We start from the raw sequence: 20,221 nt of genomic DNA, 5'->3' as shown, positions 1-20,221 counted from the left end.
GTCGGATCGTTTTATTTCTTTTTTCTTATGTAAAAGCTTAATGCAGCTCTCCACTTCTAGAATGCCAGTCATCCTCAAAACTAAATATTAGTTTCAGTGCTGGATCTTAACCTTACTGCAAAATAATACTGGCATACATTTCCATTTGCCACCATCTCAAACTTCAGACACAGTCCTACTCTTTGTACTGTATGTGGCGGGATGACAATCATAAAAAAGGAGTGCTTTGTCTCGGCGTGCACAACTTCAAAGCTGAAAAAAAACCTGACCCATTTCCTCTCCAGGCTGTAATTGCCGCCTACTACAGTGTCATGCATAAACGCTTCACAGAACCATGTGCCTGGAAGAGGCCGCCAATTGTTGCTGCACTCTGTCTATGCACGACACGTGACTATAATCCCTAAAATAGCATATCCTCCATCGCTGACTAACCTCCCTCATGATCATTTTGACAACAAGGTCTTCGACCGCAAACGTTGACACCGCTAGGAGGGAATCGTCAAGACAGCTTGAAGTGGTTGTATTTATAGTTCAGTAAAGAAAACATTGGCAAATGTTCTGAGAATTTACTAGAGCCTCATAAACAGTATCATTTATATTCTTCTTTATTGATTCCAACGACTGCATGTGGCCTGGATTTATTACAACTAATTCAAAGCAGCTACAAGTAAACGTTCTGTTTGTGTTGATTTTGGTGTCCCTTGTGGACAGAAGCAGTTTCCATGATCACCACCGACTTATGATTAAGCTAATACGAATACCCATTAAAAAACAGCCGATCTTCGTGCTGGCGTTCTCGTTTGCTTATGGCTAGAAAATGTCATAACCACTTAAAAACCCCTTTGTAGTAACTAAAAGTAAATTTAAACTGTTTCTGTGAGAACATTGTGTGAGAAATTACCCTGTTGGTGTAAAAAGTCATACAAAATTAAATAACCGCCTTTCTTGCCTGCGGCAAAATGCAATGACTGACAACAGAAACTATAACTCGTACAACTACACAAACCTCCAGCGCTCTCAAAAGACGACATCTGAATGAGGCAGCTTTACAGGGGACCTTAAGAGGCGCTTAAGAGGCCTGCAGCAGACGGCTTAATTAGGTCCACTTTTGGAATTTGTGCTCCTATTTATCCACATCTGTTTGCAACTAGCTGACGCATATTGCACGTTTGTGGAATGTCCAGGAAAGTTATTCTGCAATCTGCAGTCCTATTTTTGACCTGCACTCACCCAAAAATCTGTTTTTTTAAGGATTTAAGATTGCCAAAGGTGAATGAAATAAGCTTTCTTTTCTCCATCGCCCATCTACTGCACCGCAGTTCAAAGCCATGAGCATTGATGCGAAGCGCATACCACTATTAATAACCGTCAAGATACTGTACATATGCTAACTGCCGACAGCTGACCTTTTTCCATTCCAAACATCCAAGAGAGGGAATCATCAGTGGAGCCGCATTTAACTGCAGCTGGCAGCGTCGAGATGCAAAGATTAGGACGACTAATGAATATTAGCCAACTTGCAGCCGCTGGGTGTTTAGATGCAGTTCACCCCCATTGATTTCCCTGTTGGGTGAAGACAACTTCATCCCCGTGGCAAGTCCCCGGCTTATCTCCCCCGACAGCGAGGCAGCTGACAGACGGACGAGGTCTTCTCTGGCCCCGTTTCAAGGCGACTCGCGCCCGGCAGGTGTGAGCGGGGACACCTGACTGAGGCGAAACACACAGCAGCGGCAGCAGCAAAGAGCAGGAGGGGTGTATCTGTGTCCGAGCGGGCTAGGACGTGGACAAAGATGTCCAGCTGTGAGCGGGTAGCCATACAGGGATAATATTCGAGCCAGCACAATTACCACAAAGCCCACTGTGCTGGATTATCACAGAGAGCAGGTGGCTCTCTCTGAAAGTGAGAGGAAGTGGGGAGAAAGGTGGCAGATGGTTGTAGGATCGGATGTGTCCAGGAGGAAAGAGAGAAGAATACAACAGAGGGGGGGGGGGGACGCGGTGCGTGAAATATGAAGCCGTCGCCAACAGTAGGTTAGCTTGTCTTAGCATAAAGACAGCAAACGGCGCAAAATCCGCCTTCCAGCCCGTCGGAGGTGGAATACACATTATGCCCTGTTTTTTGTAACCGTAGTAGTTTCCCCTTGATTCCAGCCTTTGTACTAAGCTAAGTGGCTGGAGCCCAATATGTATATATAGTGTACTGCATGTGAGAAATACAACTCTACATGAACTCATTCACAGAGCCGTGCACACCAAAGCCTAATAGCTGAAGGAAATAAGATGATTTCAAACACTCATTGATTCGCCAATGGTGCTGCACCTCTGTGATAGGAAATGACTTTGACACGCAGGCAGGCATTTGCTGAGAGCGCTGCAGTGGATGTGTCTGTACAAGCACAGGACGTCAATAATTTACAGGGAGAATAAACAGCGTCACTGCGACTTCAGTTGTTCTCTAGATCCATCCTCCAAGACTCGGGTGACGACTGGATAATAAAAACTGATGAATAAACAGGAAGCTGGAAAACATTTGCGGTGGTAAGTGTGTTTGGATTAAGCGACGAAGACACAGGTACACACTGTGTGATATTCGTGGAGTAAACAGATTAATTTCACCAAAGCCCCGCTCAAGGTGGACCCGCGTTCAAGGGCAGCTGCCGCAGTAATTCATCCCATTTATCTTCAACTCAAACAACAACAACAAAAAAAGAAAAGAAAAAAAGACTTGGGGCCATGTAAAGTGGCCAAACCCTTATCAATGGTGTCGAACACAATGAGCTGCAGGTCATCATTATTTCGGACTTACTGTCCTCCAATCAGAAGGGGTGACACAGCTGGGGGGCCACCAGTTGGACACTGCTACGCTAATCCATTAGCCACCTGCTTGGGGAGTGTGTGTGTGTGTGTGTGTGTGTGTGTGTGTGTGTGTGTGTGTGTGTGTGTGTGTGTGTTCACGCTCGATTACATTTAGTCTTCCTCACAAAAATGGTGAGAGTCTGAGTCGACGGTAAAGTACTGTAGAGGTGCAGAACTTCTTTTTTTTTCTCTTGCAGTTTCATGGTTCCTCTATTTTCCACTTTGTTTCATTTAGATTATACATTTTCAGTGAAATCATGTCTCGGTTATCTTAAATTTCTTGTTGTTTTCTTGTGTGGAGGTTTGGACTAGCCCCGTGGGTTAGACAACGGTCATTATGACTGAGCAAATGATCTCAAATTGAAGTCGTATTATATTTTCTCCAATGATTGGATGTAATGAAACTAAATTACCTCAAGAACTAGGGCGCTCAAATCATTTCCCACACATTTTCGGGCCACTTAAGTTGTTTCGGTGCCCCTGAGTTGTTTGGCGCCTGCTTTTGTTGTTCTGTGCACTCTGCAGCTCCACTCCGGGAGTTAGCATTCAATCCTCTCCGTTGGCTTTGAAGGGAAACGTATGACAACAGAGGCTGCGCTGCAGCTATACCCAGACACTCTCTCCTTACCGGCGCGTGAGTTCAAGTATAAGCATGTTGTACCTCAAAGCGTGGACATTGTGTGGAGCAGCTCTCCTCACAACGTTTCTGTATCTCCAGATGTGGAATGGGCCGAGAGCAAACCAAGCATTGCTTGCCCCAGATATATTTCTGCTCCCCGAGAGTCACCTCTGGTTTAACAAGGTCCCAGTAGGTTCATTTCACCGTTCACTACTCACTCCCACACCTTCACAGATGTGCACAGCCTCCGGCATCCATCGAGGTGTTTATAAATAAGGCAAACTGTATGGAGAGCAGAAGACTCATCCTATTACCAAGTGAGCTTGTGTTTTACAATAATTTGTATTTAGCATTTAAAAAAAAAGATAATAAATAATGATTATGTGAACATTCAAGAACTCCAGGTGCCATAACTGTGATTCATAGGAGGTGCGGCTGTTAAAAGCTAAGAAAGAATGTTATCATTGTGGTGAGACTGTTGTTGATGTTCAAATGGCTGTGAACAGATGTACAACTGTCTGAGAAAAACTGATCAGTAGGGCAGCAACAACATCCATCCTCGATTAGCTGGGTGGATGTTATGATGCATGGCACGCCCTGTTGCAACGCCTCCCCGGGTCTCCTGAGGCAGTAAGACGGCCTTGTGTGGATCACGTGATGAATTACAGGAAATAACACAGACTCCTTTTGTCTCTGGAGTAAACATTTGAAAAACACTTTCAGTCTGGTTCATGAGCTTTTTTGGAAGTAGTTTTGTAATATCTCATGCTAAAAATTACAATTTTCTTTCTTCAAAACACACTTCGGCAATATCTGATTGAAGATATCTTTGTTAGTTAAATTTCCCCTTTATTCTCAGCGCATGGCTGAATCCGCAATATCAATTTACGACAAGGAAAAAGCGTCAAATAAATAACACCGGAAATAATAATATGTTCTATCCAATCAAAGCTGGGGTCAGTAACATTGGAGATACCAGCAAGTCTGCCAGCTTTTAAAATGATCCAACAGAAAAACCCAGCGTTGCCATTTTGTTCTCATGATAGCGGCACTAGCTTCAAAAGTTGCTAAATTCTCTGGAGAAATGTGCCAAGCCGGCCACACTGACTGTCCGTCTTTTCAGGCCTCCCTCTAAAGCCCCTCCCCCAACATGATCATAATAAACGTAAACAACGAAGCCTGATATCGTTAGTGCTCACAGCTGTTACGAGCAGCTTGTGGAGGAACTCGGTGACGCGCGATGATTAATCGAAGTATTAAATCAACAGATTTGTTAGTCGTAGTCCTACTGATCAGACATGATTCATTGTATTTTAGTCGCTCCTGGCATTAATTATTTCATCACTGAAGAATTCTTATCAATTTTGTGTTTTTTGACATCTGGTGAGAGGCGTACCGTGATCTAAGATGATGAGCTGGGCGCTGGACTGGATGTTGCCTGCGTCGTTCTCCGCAAGGCACTGATAGAAACCCTCATCCGACTTGACCAGACCCAGAACCTGCAGGTTGTGCTCCTTCTACAGAACCGCAAGGGAGAAAGATGGGAACAAAAAGGGGAACACAAAGACGAGCGGTTAATGTAGTCAAGTAGCATTTTCCACCGGTCTCTCATTTTTAATTACTTGACTTACGATTATTTTGAAGTAGTCGCTGGGGATGACGGTGTCTCCGTTCTTGACCCATTTGACGGTGGGAGCCGGTGACCCCGACACCTCGCACTCAAAGACGATGTCCATGGACTCGTAGGCGTAAACGTTGTCCGGCCGCTTGACAAACTGGGGAGGAACTGTGGAAACGAGACGGGAAAAGGGGAGTCAGACAAGTATAAAAAAGAAATAATAACAATAAAACATTACATTGATGGGGGAAGTTTGGTGGAGTCGACTGACCAGTTAAAGCAAGTGAATAAGAGACGACCGGAGACAAATTTGTCGGAAAAAACAATTTGTCAAAAACTAACCAGGCACTCCAAGTGCCAGGAAGTGAACAAGTCCAAATGACGCCATGCCTCCCCTTCAACTGCCAAATGTACAGATCACGGAGGCTGGAAAGAACAACAACTTAACCAATTACGTGTCTGTACCCTTCACATAGCTGCGACCTCTCCAGCAGATTTCATATGAAAAAGGTTCAATACCCCTCTGTTCTTACTTATCCAAAAACAGCTAAGTTGGTACCAGTGTGTTAGCATGCCACACGAGCTGAGCACTTGCAGATCTCCCAGAGTCCCTTTAATGAGGGCCAGAAAGGAGTTATTTGATCTGCTGGGGTGATACAGCGCCTCATCAATCTGTCCCAGAACAAGGTCACTGGGAGCGCAGGGCCCAGGCCTCGGCCTCTCTCTATAATTGGACTGCATGTGTATGTGAGGAGAGGTGTGTGTATGTGTGTGTCTTTGCTGCCTCTCTGCATTCTCTGATAAGCGGCAACCTCGCTGACCACAGTTTAAATTACTGTATTGTTAGTGTGTCGAGCTTCGCCACCAGGCCCCTCGGCTCTGTGATAGCTAGTTATTAGCATCTATTTTGTGGCATTTCGCATCAGGCTGATTGGATATTAGCAGCAGTGGGTGCATAGAGCCCTTTTCTGGCTTTATTCAGTAGAGCAGCGGGTTGTGAGGTCAAGTTCCCCACCCGCATATGCTTGATGTAGCTGCGGCTAATTTACTGCAACGTGAAATTGCTCGTGAACAGATTAGCGTTCATTCTGCTGGGAGACGCGGTTCCCAGCAGAATGAGAATTGAGCCGTCTATATTATAGCTATTTGAAGTTAAACTGCTCCAGATACTATACCCTGTGCAGTACACACAGTTCTCCACCAACAACAGTCTCAATTCACCAAGAACACAGTGGGTGCTGTGACATGTTTGTATTTTCCCAACCTTCCATGCACTTTGCCCTTCTGTTTAGTATTAATATGCCCAACACAGAGCGTGCAGTACCAATAAGGGAGGAGAGGCTCAACGAAAGAGATCGCAGTGAGCCACTCCCAAAAAATGCGTTCTATGTGTCGCCATCTGAAAGCACCTTGCGTGTGCACTCATCTATTTAATAACTGGAAACATTTGGCTTACATGCATGCAGGTTTAATTGCAAAACGAGATATTAAAGTGATAGACTTCGCTAGAAATAGGAGATGTGATCGTGTAAACTATCAAAACAAACTGAATGCCAATTTGAATTAACTAGCTTCATCTGAGAGGGCTTCGCGCTGGTGCTGGCTATTGACCCGCTGTTCCCAGATCTCACCAAGTGGCCTTACTAACTCAACTACGTCCCAAATGAAACATATCAAACAGTATAGAAGTAAACCAGGATTGAGTTTCACGTTTGATGCTAAATACAAAATAAAAAACATAAGTGTTTCAAACAAAAGCCTGCTCGACAGGAACTTGCTTTTCTTTCTGCGACCACCAAACGACCACGTCTTCTACTCCCACAATGTAGCAGAACAAGTCAGAATACTGAAGCTGTCCCTCGCCTTTGCTTAATGAGCGTCTAGACTTCTCTGTGAGCTGCTGCGGCGAATACTGACGACCGAGACAGGGACAGAAACGAGGACGGTGATGCTTGTGGACTGGATCGTTGAATGATCGTCAAGACAGCCATCACCCTGCTCTGTGTGTGTGTGTGTGTGTGTGTGTGTGTGTGTGTGTGTGTGTCTGTCTGTCACACACACACTCCTGGATGTTTGCCTCTAGTAGCTATGCAGCAGAGGCAGGTAGAATCCTTGGTTTACTTTGGTGTGTCACAGAGATGGCGTGAAGACACTAGTGTGTGTGTGTGTGTGTGTGTGCGCGCGTGCGTGCGTGCGTCGAGCCATGTGTGAATATGAATCATTTCAAATGTGTCTCCATACTTGTTTTGTCCCATCATTACTGGTGCTATATGCTGCAATAATTGTATTTGCTTCCATCCCTGCCGGCTAAATGTGCCGGGGTAGATTTGTATTGTGTAATACAAATGTGTGTGTGTTTGTATGTATAAGTAGCCTGCTTATGCATGCAAACATATGTTTCTGTACGTTCATGCTGTCTCAATCTGTGCACGTTCATGATATTCATATGAGGTTTTGCATCACATTGCAATGCTTTTGTATGTACAATATGTGTGTGTTTGTGTGTGTGTGTGTGTGTGTATATAGAGCGCCCTAGTGAGGATTGCTAGTGACAGGATTTGATGGTGACTGGTACCCTGTGGCTCTCTTTATCCCTCTCTCGCACTCTCTCTCCCCGTTTCACCACTCACTCTCATTTCTTCCACCCGACTCTTAATCTTCCTATAACTCCCTGTTTATCTCTCCATCTTCAGCCTCCCCCTCCCCATCTGAGCAGACATGCACCATTTATCTAAAAGCAGTTCAGACATTCTGAACCCATTGGACTGAGCAATGAGTATAGCGGTGTTGCTTGGGCAGGCGGGGTGGAGGAAGCGTTCAGGACTCAGAGGGTGGTGGTGTGTGTGTGTGTGTGTGTGTGTGTGTGTGTGTGTGTGTGTGTGTGTGTGTGTAACTCTCAGTGGTGAAACATGTCTGAAGACTTTCCTTAATTGGATGTTTCCGGCATGAAACATGCATAAGTTAAGACTGGCATTTCCAAAAGGAAGAGCTACCAACGCCAGCTGTTGGATGTTTTCCACAGTTGACCAACACTTCATTCTCAATAATATGCGATTCGTAACCAGAACTCCGTCGATACCAGTGGTGGTTTTGACCGCGTAGGTGGTGCAGTGAAGCAGTGTTTTGATCAGCATGCGCCACGATGCACATGGATGCCATGAGTGCGGGGGACGAAGAGATAAACACACCGACCGCAGAGGGCGGCAGCGATGCCCTGTGATGGGTAGTAAACAAAAAGGGATTCAGGAGTCAACAAAATTGTCTTCAGAAATTATTTTTTACCTTTAATCGTTAGGAATTAAGACACATTCAAACAGGAACGATGTACACAGTGAGTTTTGCTTGATTGACAGACGTCTCTGCCTACCACACTGACACGTTTTCTCATCATCAGCTCGACTCGAGGATTCCCCGGATCCAGTAAAGGACAGAGATGATGAGAAACGAAGTGATTAATCCAAATACGGGACGGGAAAAAAATATGTCCCTTCGTGAACATATTGAATGATGTCACATAAATACGCCGCGTCCATGTTTCCCTGCAGACACACAGATGCTCAAATCCGCAAGCTGGCATGTGTCCAAACAGGCCGACTTGTAATGGAACAGATACCACTCTCTAATGAAAGGGAAATCCAACAGAGACCGAAAAAACAACAAAAGACAGGCAGATACGCAAAAGAAAGAAAAGAAAAAAAACAGCAAGACAAATATAAAAAAGAGGGAGAGCAGCCGAAAAACCCTCTCAGTTCTTTGGGGCTGGTATTATGTCTCTAGCCTGTAGCTTAGTGAAAGAAGCTTTAAAGCAGACTTGCACCGACTCCAGTGAACTACTAAAAGAGGGCCACAAAAAGGTCACCAGAGTGTGTCTCACTGTGAGCTTGTTAAAACAAAACCCCGTTGGATTCCTAAAGGGATTCTGGGCAGATCACTTTCCTTAAAGCTTCACTAGTAGCCAGGATACGCTGAAAAGTCCAGAACCCTACCTGTTAAAAATAGTGAAATGTCAAAGTTAAAAAGCTGAAGAAAGCAGCCGCATCAGTTGGACTACTTTTCAGTCGAACGTTTTAAACATAAATTCTCCAATATCTAGACCACAGCTGTCATCCATTAAGGGCTAAAGGAAGAACGCTGAAGCTGAAGGATACAAAAGACGTTTTCCTTCTCCAGTCAGCTTCATAAAACCAAACAATGGCGCTTGGGCAGTCAGAGTTTACTCTGAGGGCCAGTGGAGCTCGGACTGCGCTTATTACCCATCCTGCTCTTCCAAAGATAACAGCCTTAATCTTAATCCCGTGCCAAAACAAACAGCTTCGGCAGTAAGGCAAGATGCTCGGTGTTTGCTTTCCTAGTTAGTGAGGAGAGCAGAGTCACAGACGGGGAAGCTCACTCTCTGGATGTTTTTTTGCCGACTCACTCTTGATGGTTCTCAAATTACAGGGATTAAGTGGAAGCAGAGGCCTGAGATTGTCCATGAAATGCTGGAACAAAGCTCGCTGGATGGTTTGGTTACAGCATGGAGAGAAGTGCATGGGCCTTCCTCTGCACAATGCCTTTACTTCAGAGAGATTCTCAGTAGACTAGAGCTTTACAACTGATTATTACAACTCAACCTTCTATTGGAAGTGGACTGTAAAACATTCACTTGTATTGCATACTGTATGATTTACTTTAATATAGGAGTACGTGGCAATCTTGTGCATCAATCCCTGCAAGCCATGTTGCATGTAAACTTAATTATTGTCGTGGCAATGGTCTTTTTTAAAAGAAAGCTTATTTATAAAAGACAACAGGCTCATGTTTTAGATGTTATGTCTTTATAAGTTCTTAGAGGGTTAACTTCAGCAGCGCTTGAGAAGAAGCACATTTGTTTGTCTTAAATACAGATAAAGTAACACTTCTAGGATTTATATGTAAAATAGTTACATGTATTTACTTAAATAACTACAAATTGATACCAAAAATGTATGTAACATTTCCCTAAAGATCATAAACAATCACTAATAGCCAGTGTCTTCAAGACCCACAAAAGTATTTCACACCATTCCCAGAATTAGAACCTTCCTGAGCAGTGCCACCAGACCAGCAGCGTGAAGACGAGTGACTCAAAGACTCAGTGTTACAGCCGGACCGGCTGGTTGATGCCGTCACAAGCTGCTGTCCACTCGGGCTCCTGGTGAGACGAGCCGAGCTGGACCGGGTTTCCGACAGCAGATGAAGCAACATGGGACAGACGAACCCGGCGGCTCTGGCAGAACAAAGCACTTTAGCTGTGGTTACACTTGTCTTTTCAATTCCACTTCAGTCATCCGATCATGCCAGGGTACATTAACTGTCAAGTCTGTGTGCTCCGGGATCAGATAACGCTCACATTGGCATCCGATCAGACGTCATCGCATCACCCTCTCCCCACATGGGAGCTACTCTCCCGAGCGAGAGCAAAGGGAAGAGAGGAGGAAAACCAGGGGCTGGAGCACAGCTTCTGTCTGAGTCGTGTGACGTTACTGCTGATGAAAACCCAACACGTCCTCATTTTGCCGCTACAAAATAAAAGCTCTGAAATTGGGACTTCTGAAGCATTTCTCGGAAAATGTGTTCAGCTGTGCTGCCGGCCAATCTTTAATAAAACAAAGTCTACTCACACTGCAGGGAGGATGAGTAAGCAGTGACAAGAACGGGGAGACTTTTATTGTGAAGTAATAGAAAGTTAAATATTTATTTATCCATCGTTTTACAGCCACTCCTTTGACCACATAATATATCCGAAGAGGCAGGTTTGGAAACGCATAGTGTACGCAGACAATGCTGAGATCTGATTTAGTGTAAGAGATCACAAAAGTCGCATTGAAAACCAAAAGACGAGCGTCACCACAGCCTTAGACTCGCTGTAAAAACACAAGTACGTAGATGTGGCTATAAGTGAAATAAAGAGCAGACGAGTGCAGACACAAAGGAGGGCGTGGATGGGAATCAGACAGAACCCCCCCCCCCCCCCCCCCCCCGCTGGTTGAGATAACACCCTCTAGGAAAAAGGGAAAAGGTGTGCTTGCGCGCGTGTGTGAGCCTCTGGGTGTTGCTCTCTATCAGATTAGCTTCCTTTATTAGCGAGATGGAAAAGTGTCTATTTTCCGGCCAGAATGTCACTGCTCTGCAGGGGAGGGCAGGAAGATGGCGTGCCAAACTAAAAGCAGACCAAAATATCCACCAGATCTTTATCCGATCTATAATTCTTCCACGCGCCATTTAAAAACAACTATTCCTGTCACAACCTGGGAAATGGGCTTTGAGCACAGATCAGAAAACCACATTTTCAACTGTTATGTTAATAGACGCATGCTCGTACTTTTGTTACGTTACAGTCCCAGGTTTCTTCTCTCTTTTTACCGCTGGAACGATGCGAGCGGCCTATTGCATGTATACGTGATATAAAATCAATGTGTTACTTTTCTCTTCCTACAAAAGAATTCAGCATATCTACTTTTTGTGTTTTATGTTTCCGTCTATTTTGGGCCATTTCCATAACAAGGCGAAAACACTCCTCCTGTCTGTGGTTTTAAATCCTCAGCCCATATAGGAATAGACATGAAACTTTTACGATGGAGGGGCGGGGGACTTCCTGCATGTCAGCGCTACACGTGGAAAGAACAATTAAGTTGATGACATGAAAGCATGAGGCCTTGATAGATGAGGGCCACTGACTGGGAGCCTCATAAAACGGGAAACATACATGTTTGTGGAGAGACTATTTCGGTCACACACACACACACACACACACACACACACACACACACACACACACACACACACACACACACACACAGGGTGGTGCCCCTGTCACGCAGGACCATAATCAAAAGCTGCTGCCTCCTCTGGCCTCATTTATCCTCCTTCCAGCTCTAATAGAGGGTGAGGCGTCACAGCAGAGACACATGCAAATCCTAGATGTGATATAAAAAAGGACGAGTTAAACGCTCTTGTTTAGAGTCTGACATTCTTCAAAACTGGAGTTCTACTGTGGTTTAGCTTCACTACAATGGCGGATTTGTGTTTGTGGTTTCACATTTAGAGGCTCTAATCCTCTTTATCTCACTGGCACTTTGATTATATTTAATACAACAACAAAAAAAAGATATGGCGCACGCTGCTCTGGAATACCTATTGCTTACTTTTGACAGCCACTGACATTATCTCTTCTCCTGTTTGTACATCATTTCACATTGCAAAGAGGTATTTGTGTTTTCTTCCCTCATTTAGTCCGTTTAGGCTTTGAGGCCGAATATTTTACCGTTTTGATTGTAATGAGTGTGGCCACTTGAGCATCTTCTGTTGTGTGCTTGCTTGAGAAACCATCCCTGCCATACCCAGAAACCATCCCTGCCATAATAAGTGGTGCACGGTTCTGATCAGCACGCTTCACTGCCGGGGCACTTTGAAACTGATATTCCTGAGGTGCCAATGCCTCGGTGAATTCTGGGAAACGGTTTCCCTCTCGCACGGTGCATTGAGAGACTATTACAACTAATACTAATCCGATTCTTTTCAGAGAACCATCTGTGTAATACTGGGAATATGTCACCACATGTGTTCGGGCGCTGTGAATCTATCGGTTCAATAATTCCATGTTGATACTTGTTTTTGAGTGCCTGGGATGCCTTCCTGTTTATACAGTTTTTCCCCCCTTTTCTAAGAGCACCTCACATCTTTGATATACGGTTGACTTTTTAGAGCAGCCAGTCATCTTGTTTTCATATTTATTTTTTATTTATATACACATGGCGCAAGTTACCAAAGCTTATTGATTAAAAAAATAAAGTATAAACATATTCTAGGTGAGTAGCAAACGAGGAGACTTAAGTTAACTGAAGATCCGCCGAGGCAGGTTCCATGTTTAAATAACTGAGACCGTGCACGTGTAGCGAATGCATACAGGTGTACAGACTGAGTGCATATTTGACCTTGTGTGGCCTCATTATGTATGCATGGTTGTGTGTGAGTGTGTGCACGTGTGTGTGTGTGAGTGCACACCTGCTGCATCCGCCATGCATCTCTCCCCTCCACAGATGAGCACTAGCTGCATCGCAAAACCCCCGAGCTATCTCCGGGCGAAAACCTAACAATGTTTTACCGCATCACATCCCCGGCTGATTCTGTGCATCTTTTCCCGCGCACAAACTGCCCAGTATTTATGAAAAGCCACTAACCGTGAACACACAATTTCTCCTCGTTACTGCGGCGAAAGGGGCCCCGAGGTGTTTTTAGAGGCAGTCGATCGTGGGGAAAGTTGTTTTGATGTTGGTATGGATTCACACCACACACTGATCTGTATGAGGGTCTTTTTTTTTTTTTTTACGAGTGTGACCACTTCTTGTGGGGGCGGGATGGATTCAATTGACCTTTCAAGTGTCACTTCTGTTGTCAAGGGAGCAAATCAATGTCACAATCTGGTTTCTTCATGAATTTGGATGAAGCAAATGCAATTAGGCCCGTGAGTCTCCAGCGTGGGATTTAATCAAACGGTTTCATTGCGTTACAGTGACGGATGCCGCATGACAATATGAGCGCTGGTCAATCAATCCTTGACAATCTTGTCACATCGGAGGTGAAGGCTGGCGTGGGGGGTTGGGTCAGAAATGTGAAAGATTTCGGTGGACAGACTTAGAAAAAAAGACAGATGTCCACCTGTGAGCTGATCCGATTTTCCATTACCGTCTACGACTGTCGACTGAGCGACAGGAAATGATGAAAGTGTGGTGGAGGGCTGATGAAGGGATGAAGGGATTTGGGGAAGAAAAGAGATGGAGTCATAGCAGGATGTGGCCGCGTGTGAAATGCAGTGAAGCAGGGAATGAGCCTCGGGGTGTTTCCCCCCCCCATTCTTAAGTCACTTCACACAAAATCTTGTTGCCTTGCTTCACCTGGGAAAAGCACACATGACGTGTGCTTGTGTGCTTTTCCCACCAACACAAAGTTCACAACAGTAATTACGACACAATTACTGTGGGTGTGTCTAAAAAAGTGTGTTAGGATGGTTTTATGTGCATTGGTGGGATGTTTCTCAGCATGTTCTAATGTATAGATGTTATTTATTGGATAACAAGTAGATATGACAAATACTTTGATTATTTTGTATTGTTAGAGTTAAGGGATGTGATTTTTGCGGTAAAATCATTTCCCGTGCATTGATAATAATTGGCTCAATAGCACATTATTATTGTTTAATCTATCCTGATTTTAGTGCTATATAAGCTTTATTGTTAAGATCACTCGGTATGTTGTTTCAGTTTGACTTAAGCTGTAATTGTTGTTCTGCACTTGTAGCCCACATGTTTGTCTTTGTGGCATCGGTCCCGCCCCGTCTGTGATTGGATGGTAAAAAAGTGAAAGTGTTGCAATACGGCAGTAATAATTTGGGACAGGCTGATGTACCACCGACATGAAGTTTGCCTTTGCTATTTTTGGGGTTCCTTTAAAATATAGCTCACCTGTATACAAACCATAGTTGCCGTGGTAATTGAGCTACTCAACAACACCACTTGCATTTGTTAATTCACAGTTTTGGTGGAGGCTAGCACATCTCACACTAGGACACATAATCCTTGTTAAATCTCCACCTGGCGCGCCTATCGACACCACATGAGGCCCGGGTGGATGTAGTGTCCGAAATAATTAGGAGAAACACACCATGACACAAGTACTGACATGTGTATTTATTTTAGACCAGTCTTGCACAAATTAGGCTCCGACTTTCAAAGCAAGACTTTGAAAGCGAGGATTAGTCGGCACTCACTTGGGAAATAGCAGCTGTTGCGTGTGGAAGTGTGATAATTAAAGCTGATAAAAAGATATGTCTAAAAATGAATACGTCTACAATTCTTTTAATTGCTTATCAACTCTGAATTTTTAGTGATACAAAGCAGAGATTTAGCAGTGTGGTATCTTCACATAATTGACCTAAAATTAGATGCAGAACGAACACCTTTTTATACCTGAAGGAAAATATGAAAACACAACAAAAACACAACAACAAAAAAACACCTCAAATAGCAGGGCTGATTATTTACTTAATATTTGTGATCAGTCTGAAGTAATGTATTAGAGTACGGGGCTTCTGCTGCAGACGTGAACTGCAAGTGCGTCTTCTCACCATGTTGTCTGGTATCTAAAAAAAGTCTCTTCTAATTCTAGTTCTTGTCTTTCACCTGCCAGCAATACGTGCGGCTCAAATCTTTCAGTTGTTCCCGTGTGAAGACGAGTTATGCGAAAGCGCAGACAAACAGGTACACACACTCCATATGCGACATATCCCTACTTATGCCCGAATACATCACTCACTGTCAACACCGCCTCTATATCTACCAACACATATCATTTTTCATGGCGTGCAGTGCATCTCAATGGGGCCTAGTTACCTGCCTGTGCTATCGCGACATGGTTTGCATGCAGAAAACACACCGTGTTTATTTCATTTGACTATTGTCAGGGGGTTTTGCTCCAGGTCTGCGATGTGCCTCTTAAAAGACGTTTAAATGAGCTCATTTCCAAACATAATCAGAAGGAATGAGACCATTTTCAGCTCACTCTCCAAAGTAACCAACGCATCGCTTGCCACTTCCTCACTAATCTCCAGTCTCTGCTTTAATTTCAGGCCGTACAGTCAGCGTATTCCTGATTTATACCCCAAACAATGGTTTTCGATCTAAGCTTCCGTTCTGATTCTGTTCCCTCGACAGGAAAGTGGACAGCGTGGAGTTGTTTGAGGGTACCTTGTATGGAGAGCTGGGCCTGGGCTTCGACGGTGGCGTTGGCGGTGTCCGCCATGCAGGTGTAGATGCCGGCGTCGTCCTCCGTGAGATTGGAGATCTGGACGCTGCCGCCTCCCAGCAGCTCCACACGACCCTCGCTGGAGACGCAGGGAGACAAAGTGGTGGGGGAAGAAAGGGAGAAAATTAGTCCTTCCTTCTGATTCATTTTATTTTTTATAAAAAAAAAAAACTGTATTAATGACCTTTAAAAGGGCTTTGCCACATGCAACACTGTCAGCATCATATGCGGGAGACCTCAAGCCTCAACATCTTTTTTTATGCCAGACTTGTGAAATTTGTTAAAAGTCATTACTGGCCACTTCCATGAAGCATACTTCCTTCACATCTGTCACTGTTTACCAACTCTCTGAATAAAAAAAATCTAAAAAAATCTGGGGGGAAAAGGCCATTTACAATTTGTCTTAATCAGGATTTATAAGCACCTCGAGAATTTGGGAAACTTGTGACCTAAACTAATACAGTGCATGTACTGCATTAAGTCATATTGAAGCTACAGCTGGGGCTTGTACTGTGGTTTGTACAGCGTCACTGTCGTTGTTACATCGCCTTAACAAATGTTTCCGTTCTTTCATCAGCTGTTCATTAACTTGGGGGTGACGCGCGTCTGCAGAACAACAACACAGCGATCCGACATCAAGGAGACGCGCTCTGCCTGCAAGAACTCAACATTTTGAGTATTTTCCTTCTCTCGTGCAGACTCCAAAAATAATGTAATAATAATAATAATGTATAAAAGATGAACTGCAACACACGGTGGCAGGAGACTGAACAGGCATTTGAGTGCACCATCAGAGTAACGCTTTCCAGTAAATATTTATCATTCTAATTTCTTTTCACGCCTAATCCATAAATATAACCACACGTCTATTTGTGTAGCCTCTTTTCGAACCAGTGACCCTCCTCCATTTTTAAAAACTTAGATTTCCCCCCATCGGGAAGCCGTCTGTGGCAGAGCCCAGGTTTGAATCAACAACCACTGGAGCATGGGAGGAGGAGGCGGCTGAGAGCGAAGAAAACACAAATCAATAGCTCACTAGGAACTCTGCATTCAGAAAGAAAGAAACCGAGATGCAGGGAGAGACGCGGCAGCAGCAGCAGCGGGTCGGCTGGGGAAGATAAAGATTCAAAGGGGGCGCCACGGCGAGTGAGATACTACTGAGGAAAGCAAGACCGGTGCATTATGGGTTTTGCGCAGGATACATGCCGAGGTAAAGAGTGCACTGAGGAAAACAACTCGGCGCCGCAGGTTGATTTACTTTAAAACAAACTGCTGACTAGCTCGGGCTTCCACACGAGCTCCTGCTCCTCTCTCCCCGACTAGTTCTGGCTTTTTGGCAGCAGCCGGCCTTCGAGACCATCTGCCCGTCTGTCTGTGCTGGAGTGGAGCATTCGAGTGGCACCAGACCTGCTGCCACCAGAATCACATCACTGTTTCGCTTGAATTGTAGGGATGAAATAGACTGTTAACTTCAGCGTGAACCACAGCCACATGAAAAGCATAATGGTGGGCTCACGCTTCCATGTCAGGTGAGAGAGGCTTTCTGTCTACAGGGAACCTGTAGGGACGGAAAAATGAGAAGCTAGGGTTGCGAAATGATGTGTGTTGAAGATTTAAATGCGATTGCAGATCGCAGCGTTTGGAGTTTTTTTGTATGTTTTCCTGCCTGATGGAAGCTGGCAGCAAATTGTGCCCCTAAAACCACAAACTAAGCCTCGCTGTGCTACGGAAGGTGAAAGTCGGTGTTTACACACGACCCAGGTTTGAAACTACACTCCCATTGTAACGCTTACTCTGCCTTACATTGAAGCTGGAGTAAGCACGATGGTAAAAAGCAAACCGAAACCATCCTCGCCAACTCTTTTCCATTGAAAGTAGCTCCAAAGTCACTGAATGTAACGAGAAAGTTGCCAAGTCGACAACACTGACAGCAGGCCTTCCTCCAAAAGTATTATTTTGAATGTGAACAATAAATATGGCTATTGATAGTACTCTGTTCTGTACATCTAGCAGCTTGCGGTCGGCTCCGGTGCCGCTCAGCTATGTGTGCGGCCACATGGACCATTTTTTTCCTTCTTCCATTTTTTGTCCGAGCATTCGATTTATTGATTGCCGTCGGAGAATTTAAACAAATATAACAAATTCAAAAATGTATTACCTTCCCTAGCTGTAATGCAAAAACTTGCACTGTACAATAATGTTCGAGGAGCCGATAATGATGTGACGTCTTCAAGCTGTCACCAATTTCTACTGCACTCAAGTTGGAGCTCACATTCTATAGAGATTATAGAAAACCTGTAATTACTGTCAACCAGTGTTCACCCATTAATGACCAATCTGAGAAGAGTAAGACCTGTTTGACCTGCAGACAATGAGCAGGGCAAAAGCACCATGTGGAGCGGTTCAGACTGACAGGAAACACAAGTCAAGCACAGTCAATCACTTTGCAGTCTGAAAAAACTATTGAACAGCAAACCAGGCCGTTTCATTACATTGTATGATAAAGAAATGCCTCGCAAAAAAAAAAAAAAAACTCTGTAAGTCTGACAGAATGCTCCGAGTGTTCAAGGGGCGGAATAAGCAACATAAGTCAGAAGCTGCTTTTTCCTCTTGGTCCTGAGACGGCAGAACATTGTACAGAGCCACGGGAAATGCTGAATGCCATTCTGTGCATTCACCACATCAGAGAGAATGGCAGGTTCTGCTGAGAGGCTCTGCATGTCAAATCCCTGCTGAATGAGAAATGTCCCTGAAAGATGCCGCCCAGAGTTGGTCGCCGCGGCCAGGCGTTCCTGTAGTTATAACCTCACCAGGACAACTATTCACACTCTTTGGCCTTTAGTGCTGCATACATTGTACTTGAAAGGAGGAACACACAGCACACATCAAACCACCAGGCGCTTTCTCATTCCAGTTCAAAGCAAGTCAATCTCACTGCAGCGGCTAAAGTGCTCCAAGGAACAAAGAACGTGTTACTTTTTTTTCAGAGACCATGAGGGAGGGAGACAAAGTCAAATTGGCTCTGGCTGAATGGACTGCTGTGAGGGAGCATTTGTGGCGGTTTAAATACAGACGAGGCGTCTGCTATAAGGATATCTTGTGCATTAGCTGCAGGTCCTTGGTAAGACACGCCTGCTAAGTGAGGCCCTAATTAAAACCACATTATCTGTATGCACCTACAAAGAGCTGCTAAATTATCTCACCGATGCCACCGTCACTTCTGTCTTGTTGCAAACCAGCAGATGCGCACGATGCGTGCACTCACACGGCGAACGCGTCGTGAAGATTACGGGAGTTGAACGCGTCAGGCAGACGAGGCGCGTTGGCGCTAATTGGCCTTGTTTTTTTATTAATTCCTCTTCCAGCAGGTACAACTTTTCACAATGCTGTGCGGTGCCAAAGGAGGACATACGACACTGCTGTAACATCCTCATCGTCCTTCTGATCCGCTCTTGTGTGTAAACTGCTCCGGAAGGAGAAGAAGAAGAAAACAAGGTGTTGACAATGTCTTGTCAACATGAAATAGGTCTCCAATACAATGTTGTCGCCTGCGCTGCCTGCTTGGCTTTTCGGAGGCGGTGGCAGCCAGCGAGACTTTCAGAGAAGGGCTACCACTCACACACACACACACACACACTCACACACACATTTGGTACGTGTGAGTGGTGACTCAGCCTTCCGTAACAGAGTGGCGGCAAGGTCGGTACCCCCGGGCGAGGGGGAAGTGGCAGATCACTGAAGAAGAACGGGCAGCGCCGTACGCCGTCACAGAACCATCAGTAGTGCTGTGATGGCGTTTGGGTCGTGCTATCTGCAGCGCAAGAAGGGAGGCAGGCGTCACAAAAAACAACTAAAAACTAAATTAATTCATTATTTATAGAGAGAGGGGCATCTCTAAACTTTGCTTTGTTTGGAGTCTTTTTTCCCCTCTTTATTTCCTCTCAGTACATGTTTATTTTTGCTCCAAAACCGCTCCATGAATTTGAATCAAGTTCAAGGTGCGAAAGGAAGCAGCGGGATTTCATTTCCCAGCCAACGAAGGCCCCCCCGCCTGCTTCCAAAACACAACATTCTGTTGTTCAACTGTAACTGTTCGGATATGAGCTTCAGAGGGCGGGGAGACGAACGTGAGGAGAAATAAATCAGACAGTGGAAGGAAATATATGATTGAATGTTTTGGAATTAAGGTGAGAATAAAAACCTGGTGCCAACAGCAGAGGCTGGGGCTTCAGCTGTTGACTCAGCCATGAAAACGTTTTTGTTTTCTTGTGGCTCGTAATGGAAAGCGGCAATGCCCTCGAGACAAA

At 44.8% G+C, this 20,221-nt stretch overlaps 1 protein-coding gene across 1 annotated transcript in view; it reads right to left on the bottom strand.

Annotated features, from left to right (window-relative positions):
* neo1a (neogenin 1a) overlaps positions 1-20,221 on the bottom strand; it is a gene marked incomplete at both ends in the record, with an annotated part of 146,129 nt that overhangs the window by 42,300 nt on the left and 83,608 nt on the right. The window contains 3 exons of the mRNA XM_079217567.1: positions 4,872-4,992; positions 5,107-5,261; positions 15,857-15,993. Coding sequence (XP_079073693.1) covers positions 4,872-4,992; positions 5,107-5,261; positions 15,857-15,993 — 413 coding nt within the window. The remainder of the gene's footprint in view (positions 1-4,871; positions 4,993-5,106; positions 5,262-15,856; positions 15,994-20,221) is intronic.

The sequence above is a fragment of the Taurulus bubalis genome (assembly GCF_910589615.1).
Source record: "Taurulus bubalis genome assembly, chromosome: 4".
NCBI classification, from domain to species: domain Eukaryota; kingdom Metazoa; phylum Chordata; class Actinopteri; order Perciformes; family Cottidae; genus Taurulus; species Taurulus bubalis.
The sequence above is the reverse complement of the archived record's forward strand: the minus strand, read 5'-3'. Positions and strand labels throughout refer to the sequence as shown.